The sequence below is a fragment of the Propithecus coquereli genome, unplaced genomic scaffold (genome assembly GCF_000956105.1).
Source record: "Propithecus coquereli isolate 6110/MARCELLA unplaced genomic scaffold, Pcoq_1.0 Scaffold172, whole genome shotgun sequence".
Lineage (NCBI taxonomy): Eukaryota > Metazoa > Chordata > Mammalia > Primates > Indriidae > Propithecus > Propithecus coquereli.
The window spans coordinates 359,237-369,115 of NW_012141858.1; the positions used below are offsets into that span (position 1 = coordinate 359,237).

Below are 9,879 nucleotides of genomic sequence, written 5' to 3' on the forward strand. Positions count from 1 at the left end.
TCTATTTCTCAGAAAATGAGTTTCAAAGAATCAACATTAAACAGGTGTCTTTACCTCTAGATCTCCATAAAACTATGCTAATCCTAAGCTAATCCCTTTTGTGAATCTTCAGGTATGTGGCATCTCCCAAATTGACGGGACCACAATTTTTTTTAACCAAGCGTCCGGATAAATTGATTCTGAAGAACACATCCTAAGAAATGCTGCATTATATAGTAGGATATACAATATTAACACTGAAGAACATTAAATTAGTTTTTTGTGAAAAACCTGAGATGTCCTAATTTCCTAAAAAGCACACTAATTTGTACAAGGTAATATTCTACCTAAAATTATGACTTTAAAAAAATTGAACAATGTGGTCTTTTTTAGGACTAGAAAATCTTAAAGATATATGCAAGAAAAAATTAAACTTCAAAGTCTACATGCAAAATACCTTTTACTTGGAATTATACAAAATCAAAACTCCAAACAACTGTTTCTAAGAACTGCTGTTATGTTTTTAGGTGATATGATTACATAATAGCTTTCTTTAAATCTGCGTTCACTCTTATTTGTTAGTATATCATTTGTTTTATCTTTACTATAATTAACAAGCTGTAAGAACAAACAATTACAACCACATTAATACTTGACAGAATTTGGATGTCTGATAACACCTGGACATTGAGCAGTATCCACTTAAAATATGAGTATAGCTTTCATCCAAAGAAAATATTTTATTCAAAGTTCCCAAAACAAACTTCAAAAGTTATGTTGGGTTTGAACTAAAGAAAACAGGCCAAGTTTTTCTTGGTGGGAGCTGAAATCAATGTATACATTCTCATTAAACATCTGTCTCATGTCGCACTTTCCAAGTTTTTAAGAGTCTACCAGGCCAAACCCTTTGCTGCTTTTGCTGCTTTTGCTTTGCTTTTCCCCTTTCTTCTCTCTCTCTTTGCCTTCAGCCTTTTCCTTTGCCTCTGGTTCATCCATACTGGGTACTGTCCATGCTGGTCTAGAAGACTCTTTTTGTTTCTCTTAATGTCAGTCTCCATTTTCATGTCATCTGAATTAAAAGATGGAAAAATTATTAACACTCACGTATGGAAAAACAACCCTGTGAAAGCCTATTAATGTATTGAGAACATCAGAACTGAGGTAGTCTGAACCCACAGAAGAAAAAAATCCCTCATTTGTGGAATGCTCTTTGACTAACACTCTGAAAACTCCTTACAGCAAATTTGATGGACTCAGACACACGCTGCCACATACTCCTGCAACCATGGAAGACATAAGAAATGTCTGTGAGTAACTAAGGACACTATCTATTTACTCAATGAGAAACTTTCTAAAGAATGCTGTCATGATTGTCCTTCTCTGGAATAGTAAAATTAAATGGGAAACATTTAAGATGTATGGCTTTGAGTTAGTACATTAGTAGATATAAGGTTCTGAGCACATGTGAGTTCTAAGAATATTTCTCATATTAAGTGATACCTGAGTTAAACAAAATGTAATAGTTGAGCCAATAAATGTACCAATACTTCTAATGAACTGATTAGAAATGATTGGCCATTTCTAATGAACTTGAACTAAATTCTAATGAACTGAAAATAGAACTTGAAAGACCTGGACACATCCTGGGGCTGCCATACTTTTTCTATCCACATAATATCCAGATATCCAGATTTACTGATAGGAGACTTGGCAGGAAGCTCAGCACAACCATGCCATAGTATATCCATCACCAACCTTATCTATTGTGAGGGACGTCCCTCCCTGGGACCTTACCGTAGTATACAAGGTCTATTATCTCTAGTACCTGACATTGTATTAGACATTCATCATTGCTTCCACAGTGCCTAGAATAGTGCCTGGTATATAACAGCCTCTCAATAACTAGTTGTTGAATGATTATTGTAGGTGCTGTTCTAAGTTCTGGGGATACAGTGGTACAAAGAAGCTCCTTCCCCTCATAGAGTTTACAATGTTCTCCCATCCAAGTACTAACCAGGCCCGACCCTGCTTAGCTTCTGAGATCAGGCAAAACAGGGCATGTTCAGGGTGGTATGGCCATAGCCAAGTTTACAATATCCTGTTGAGGGGGAAATAACAAAGCAAACAAACAAAAGGAAACTTGCACACTGGTAATTCCAGCTACTAAGGAGGCTGAGATGAGAGGATTGATGGAGGCCAGAAGTTGGAGGCTGTAGTGTACCATGATCATACCTGTGAATAGTCACTATACTCTAGCCTGGGCAAAAAGCAAAACCCCATCTTTTTTTAAAGAAAAAGAGAGAAAATTTCAGCCTGTGGTAAGTGGTTTTTTAGAGAGGTACTAGAACCAGACAGACCTAGTAGGCTCTGGTAGGCTCATGGAAAGACAATGAGGCTTTAAACACAGAAGTGATATAATCTGATTCATATTCTAAAAAGATCATACTGGTTGAAATATGGAACTTAGAAGGGAGCAAGAGCTGAAGAAGAGAGAAGTAAAAAGGCTACTATTATGGAACAGGCAAGAGATGGCAGGTTTGTAGGGAGTAGGTGTGGGTGGGTAAAGGACAGTAAAAAAAAGTAAAAAGAATCACTAAAGGAAACTGATAGAATTATTTTTTTTTTAACGAAGCACATGAACTCACCTTTCTCATCTTTCACCACACACTGCACTTTCTCTTGGCAATGTTTGGGTACCACCACAGTTGCTATCTCTTCAACATCTTTCATTAAAACATCACTGTCTACTTTGAGAATACTTTTAAGTCTGCTGAGCTCCTTTGGAGCATTCTTTTTTCTCTTTTCAGCACGCATCTTCCTTTTCCACTTACTCCGTAAGCTTTTAGCCATGTTTTACCTGGAAGTTAACAAAAATACACATTCAAAAGTAAGTATTTAGTGTAGGTATGTGTGTGTGTGTGTGTGTGTGTGTGTGTGTGTGTGTGTGTGTGTCTGTGTGTGTGTGTTTACACACATATATAAAATAAGGCAAATCTTTAGAAAACCAGGCCAACAGGTATCTCTACAAAACAGAGGCAATGGAAGGGAAAATGCTTCCATCTGTTCACGGTTTATGATAGCTTCTTGTGTAACTTATGTAAGGATCAACACGGCACATACAGCCATTAAATAACAAGTCAGAACACCACATCAAACTTGTGGTCAAGGGCCAACTATAAATTAAGCCAATTCTGAAAGCTCCATCAGGTTGCTTACAAGATGCAGAAATTTAATTTCCCTAGAAATGCATCATCACCTTACATTTATGCAATAGCTTACAAACTGCAAATGATTTTATCACCACCCTACACCCAACCTTCATTATCCACCCCCTCAAGCCAACCTAACTACTTTAAATTTACTTATTTCCACTCTTGCTTTCTTTCCACTCCTCAGTCCCAGCCCCTAAATTCTCCACAAGGAGGTCAGTGTGTGAACTTTTTTAAAAAACTTAGAGCACACCACTGCCTTTCTTAGAATTCCTTAATGATTTCTCCCTCATATATCCAAGACCTACAAGGTCATTTGTGTTCTGCCCCCTCCCGCCTTTAATTCTATCTCATCTTACTCTCCACCACTCGCCACCGCAAGCTCCACCTATATGTGAAAAAAGTCCAAACTATGTCCAATTCAGTATCTTCACATTTGCTGTTCCTATGCCTAGGAACTGCGCTTCCCAAGGGTTGCTCCTTCATTCAGTACCTCAGAAAGGACTTCTCTGACCTCCGTAAGGTCCCTACTTAGTATGTGTTACAACTTGAAACTGTTGTTTGTTTTCTGTCACACACCCCTCCTCCCGTGGACTATAGACTCCAAGAAGGCAGAGGCTAAGGAGGTCTTGTTCGTCCATGGATTCCCCCAGTGCATAGAGCTTTACATATAGTAAGTTATATAAACATTTGCTGAACGGATGGCTAGTTGCGTAACATTTCTTGAACGCTAACAATCACAAACTCACTCTGCTCCTTTGTCTACAATAACCCAATCCTTGTGAGGGGCTAGAAGGGTTGAGGTAAACAACCTTGAGGGCCGAAGTTAACCTTAGCGGGACGGAACCACCGGGGAGGGTTCCACTTTACACAGTGCGCCAGTTTCGACACCAAGACCACCGGGAACCCTCGCCCTCGACGGAGACCTGCACCGCCGCACCGGAGCTCAAGCTTGGGCCAGCGAGGGTCAAGACTTCAAAAGAAATTCTTTAGGGGCGGCAAAGACCATACGACCATATGACCCACTGGACCCACGAGGCACGCACTTAACCCACCTGAGAAACTCACAAACGCACACACCACACGATCACGCCGACCGGAAGTCCCCATACTTCCGCCTTCCGGGCAGGGCTGGCCCAGGGCGGGCGCACTGCACGCTGGGAGCCAACACGTCCCGGAAAGTCTCGAGAGGCGGGGTCTATGGTAGCCCGGAGGTTACTCGTCTCTCTCGTTTGGCGTGGGCGCGGACCTTTAAGCTTGGGCTGTCCCAGTCAGTTATAGAAGGCGGATTGAAGAATACAAGAGAGAGTTGGCTCCAGGTAGGCCCGCTTCCTGGACGTGCGCAGGGTAGTCCCGAGACTCTAACACAGGGAGTGACCCGGCCGGAGGACTCTACCTGCTAGGTAGGGAGCTCGGAGCTGACCTTTAGATCTGGCCTCACCATTCACTTGACACTCTTGGATTTCCTTAGGTCGAATCATCCTAGATCACGTGTTCTTCCAGAGGCCGTATCGAGATCATCTTTGCAGCTTGTAGATTTTCCGGGTGGTGGTTACTGAGGTACACATACGTCAGAGCTTATCAAATTGTACACTTATATGTGCAACTTATTGCATGTCAATCATATCTCAAGGTTGTTACCCAAAACAGAAAACAAGCCTTTCCTACCATAAAAAAGTTTAAAGGATAAAATGATCACACTATTTCATTTCTAGTCTGATTACTTACATACCAGACAATGCTAAGCCTGGGACGATTATCTTAGGTCACGAACAACACTTATTTTATATATGCTTCTGATAGCATAGGCTCTGGAACCAGAGAAGTCTGTGTTGCATTCTTGGTTCCAACACTTGTGAATGATATAGGTGAGTAATTAATGTCTTAGAGTCTGGATGTCCTTGTCCCTAAAGTGAAGGTAATACAACCTAACTGCTCCTATGCAGGTGTTAAAAGCTCAACAAATGGTAGCCCTTTTTTTACATTATGCTTTCAAACATACAGCTACACAATACTATTTGTAAGCAGTGTTTTATACAGATCTACGCTATATACCAAAAAACAGGAAAGGAATTGTCTTTAATGATAGCCTGGTAAATTCCTGCTGGTTGTTAGTAAAGGAGAGTTCTTTCTGAGACAATTCGTGGGTACCTTTTTCCTTTAAATTTGTGCCCTTTAAGAAACCATGCAGGGCCGGGCGCGGTGGCTTACGCCTGTAATCCTAGCACTCTGGGAGGCCGAGGCCGGCGGATCCTTTGAGCTCAGGAGTTCGAGACCAGCCTGAGCAAGAGCGAGACCCCCTCTCTACTAAAAATAGAAAGAAATTAATCGGACAACTAAAAATATATAGAAAAAATTAGCTGGGCATGGTGGTGCATGCCTGTAGTCCCAGCTACTCGGGAGGCTGAGACAGAAGGATTGCTTGAGCCCAGGAGTTTGAGGTTGCTGTGAGCTAGGACGCCATGGCACTCTAGCCGGGGCAACACAGTGAGACTCTGTCTCAAAAAAAAAAGAAACCATGCATAGTATGTAAATTACTGAATTCAAATGATAACAAGGGTTTTTTTTGTTTTTTGTTTTTTTTTAACAGAGGCTGAAAACAACTTATAACCTGGAATGGAAAAAGGAAGCACGCCTGGGAAACCTGATTTCTTTAAATGGAAGGTTAAGTTCTTATAGAGCAAATGAATTTCTATTTTACAAGTTAACCATATATTAGACTTAGCCTTTCATGTTAGAATTTAGCCACCTTTCCCAAAAATATATGTGCACATTGCATTTTAGATTGGAGAGAGCTCAAATTCAGATAGTCCAAATTTACTGCATCTTGTTTAACATAGCGAGCCAAGACTTTTGAATAGACACTTGGCACTAGAAAAGAGAAAATAACTTACCTATTATGAAAATGTCATGGTGATAAAATACATGCCACAATCGAGCATTACAAATGCTTTAAAAAGCTGAATCAGAAGCACACAGAGAAAAGGCTTTGTGAAGACACAGCAAGCAGGAAGGAAGCCAAACACAAGCCAAGGAGAAAGGCCTCAGGAGAAACCAAATCTGCTGACACCATCATCACGGACTTTCAGCCTCCAGAACTACTTCAACTGCGAGGAAATGTCATTCAGATTTGGCCAACATCTCATCAAGCCCTCTGTGGTATTTCTTAAAACAGAACTGTCCTTTGCTCTTGTGAATAGGAAACCTGTGGTACCAGGACATGTCCTTGTGTGCCCGCTGCGGTCAGTGGAGCGATTCTGTGACCTACGTCCTGATGAAGTGGCTGACTTGTTTCTGGCGACCCAGAGAGTTGGGACAGTGGTGGAGAAACATTTCCAGGGGACCTCTCTCACCTTTTCCATGCAGGATGGCCCCGAAGCTGGACAGACTGTGAAACATGTTCATGTCCATGTTCTTCCCAGGAAGGCTGGAGACTTTCACAGGAATGACAGCATCTATGATGAGCTCCAGAAACATGACAAAGAAGAGAACTCCCAGGCCTCTTGGAGATCAGAGGAGGAAATGGCCGCAGAAGCTGCAGCTCTGCGGGTCTACTTTCAGTGACACAGGCATGAAAGTAACTCGAACAAATCCCAGGGTATAAGGAAATGAGCCTCATTCTCTAAGACTCTGTGGCATTGGAAATGAAGCTAAGCAGAGTTCATTACATCTTACAATTCTGCAACCTTTTGTGAAGTATTTTATTACACTTGTGGAACCATTGGGGTTGTTTCAGTTATAATAACTGACAGGCTAACTTCAAAACAAGAGCATCAACAGCCATTCCACACTTCCTTGGCTATGTACTTAGAATAGAACCTTTTCTAAATTGTCCCTTGGCCTGGATGGAAATAAAATGATAGTTAAAATGATAATAATAAAAAAAAGCTGAATCATGGGCTGCATTATTGAAAAACCCTTTTTTACTTATGTTCCTCACTAGTTTGTATAAAAGCAGTTATAACAGAATAGTTAGATGGCCTTTGTATATTTAAAAATCCTTGTTCATTCCCTCATTCGTACATTCGAGTATGCACTCTGTTATAGGCACTATGATGAATCTACAAGGGAAACCAAAGTACCATGTTCAGGAAACTTTAACCCCTGATGGAGAAACATTGCTGTGGCTCCTCACAGAGTTGGAAGGCAATGAAACTAGAGGCACAGCGGGTAGCACTGAGTACCTGACAGGAAGCAGACTGATTCATCAGTAAAAGGTGTGCTAACAGCAGTCCCCAGCCTTTTTGGTGCCAGGAACTGGTGTCATGGAAGACAATTTTTCCATGGACTGGGTTGGGGGGGATGGCGAGTAATAGGGAGTGGCTGTAAATACAGATGAAGCTTTGCTTGTCGGCCGCTCACCTCCTGCTGTGTGGCCCAGGTCCTAACAGGCCATGGACCGGTACCAGTCCATAGGCCGGGGGTTGGGGACCCAGTGCCTCACTACAGACTCCAGTCAGTGGGGCCTCTGCAGTCAAGCTTTTCCCATGGAGTCCCTGATCTGTATAATTTTTTAGTAAGAAACAGAAAGACTTCTGGGATTCAGAAAGTGACCCCCCATGTCCCCATTCCCTAGATGTTGAGAGGAGTTCAAGACAAAGCTCTATAAAGAATGAAAGGACAAAGCAAAAAGTTGCCAGCTGTTCCACAAAAGGCCTGCAGCTGGCTGTTGACACCACCAATCACAAGAACTGCATCAAGAGGATGGAAGCCAGGTCTGAGGCCTGCAGAGAAAAAATGAAGGCAGGTACACAGGGCCCACTGCACCTCTTTTCCCAGATTACATTCAGTAAATACAGAATTTCTCAGATACTGCTCTTTACTTGTTTCCTTGTTTTTCTCCTACCTCTTTGGCTGTTCTTTCTTTGTCCCTTGCACACGGAGTTGCCTGTTGTGTCCAAGTCCTGCTAATCCAATTTCTTAATATTTCTGGAGTCTATATTTTCACCTTTACTTGACGTAAAAAAATTGAAGTTATATCATCTAGCAATGCTTTAAAATGTTGTAGGTATATTCACTACCTAGGTGAACTTATACCTATACACAGTGGGACACATATAGGGACTTACATAGCAGCACTGATTATGATCATAAAAAAGGAAGAACCATATATAAAATTAATTGACAAAAGAATTTATTAATAACTATGATCCATTTATAAAATATTCTATACCTAAGATTTTCAAACTTCTTAGTCTTGGGATCCCTTTATACTCTTAATTATATCAGAAATTAAAACAATTTTTTGGAAAATTTAAGTCATGTACAAAGGATAAATTCCTTGCATGTTAAAATTTTTATGGAAAGTAACTGTATTTCTTAAACCCCAAAAAAATTTCGTGAAAAAAAGGCATCATTGTACATTTTTTAAATGTCAAATCTGCTTTTGCTTATTTAGCGTCTTCAGTCCATTCTGTCCTTTGAATTGAAAATACTACTATTGGCCAGGCGTGGTGGCTCATGCCTGTAATCCTAGCACTCTTGGAGGCCAAGGTGGAAGAATAGCTTGAGCTCAGGAGTTTGAGACCAGCCTGAGCAACAGTGAGACCCTGTCTCTACTAAAAATAGAAAAAATTAGCCGGGCGTGGTGGTGAATGCCTGTAGTCCCGGCTACCCGGGAGGCTGAGGCAGGAGGACACTTGAGCCCAGGAGTTTGAGGTTGCAGTGAGCTAGGCTGATGCCATGGCACTTGCCCAGGCAACAGAGTGAGACTCTGTCTCAAAAAAGAAAAAGAAAATAATACTATTAATACCAGGAGCCAACATTAATTAAGCATTTAGTTTATTTGGTATATCTATCTCATTTAATCCTTATAATAGCCCACTAAGCTAGGCATTATTATTATTCCCACTATAAAGATGAGGCAAAAGACCTAAGTAAGAAAGGATAGTAACTTGTCAAATGTCACGCAAATAGGTTGCATAGCAAGGAATCTAATCTTAGATGCTCTTACTATGCTATGTTAAATCTTAATCGCACTGCATCATGTACTTAGGTATCCAACAATAAATTGATGATGATGGAGTCAAATTTATATCTAAAAACCACTTGAGGTTAAATCAATACTACTAACTTATTTCAACGTAATAACTGGGAAGTGATGCATAGTGAGTGTTATAGGCTAAGTTGTATCCCCCAAAATTTCATATGATGAAATCCTAACCCCCAGTATATCAGAATGTGACTGTATTTGGAGACAGGTCTTTAAAGAGGTACTTAAGGGAAAATGAGGTCATTAGGATGGGCCTTAATCCAGTATGACTGGTGCCCTTAAAAGAGGAAATTTGGACACAGACAAGTACAGAGGGGAGACCATGTGAAGGCCTGGGGAGAAGACAGCCATCTGTAAACCAAAGAGAGAAGCCTCACAAGAAACCAACCCTGTCAACACCTTGATCTCGGACCCTTAGCCTCCAGAACTATGTGAAAATAAATTTCTGTTGTTTAAGCCACCTAGTCTGTGGTACTTTGTTACAGCAGCCCTAGCAAACTAATATGGTGAGGGAATTTGACAAAGTTTCATTGGTTACTGATACACTGACTTAACATGCTATATGGACCAACACAAATGAAACCACAAGGCATAATTTTCCAATTATTTTATTTTGAGATGTATATACTTAATGGCAGATGAACTAGTATATTTGGGGTCTTCTAACCACATTAGCATGCTATAATTTTAAAATGAAAC

At 40.8% G+C, this 9,879-nt stretch overlaps 2 protein-coding genes across 2 annotated transcripts; one reads left to right on the forward strand and one right to left on the reverse strand.

The window, feature by feature from the left end:
• Positions 1-706: 706 nt before the first annotated feature.
• Positions 707-4,310, reverse strand: LLPH (LLP homolog, long-term synaptic facilitation (Aplysia)). Its single transcript, XM_012642033.1, has 3 exons — positions 4,244-4,310; positions 2,625-2,836; positions 707-1,048 (listed from the first exon to the last, which is right to left on the reverse strand). Exons 2-3 carry the CDS (start codon positions 2,827-2,829, stop codon positions 870-872), a joined length of 384 nt encoding a protein of 127 aa, XP_012497487.1. The 5' UTR covers positions 2,830-2,836; positions 4,244-4,310; the 3' UTR covers positions 707-869.
• Positions 4,311-6,205: 1,895 nt separating this feature from the next.
• On the forward strand, positions 6,206-6,946 carry LOC105808398 (bis(5'-adenosyl)-triphosphatase). The gene has a single exon (XM_012642036.1). It carries the CDS (start codon positions 6,306-6,308, stop codon positions 6,750-6,752), a length of 447 nt encoding a protein of 148 aa, XP_012497490.1. The 5' UTR covers positions 6,206-6,305; the 3' UTR covers positions 6,753-6,946.
• The last annotated feature ends 2,933 nt before the right edge of the window (positions 6,947-9,879 follow it).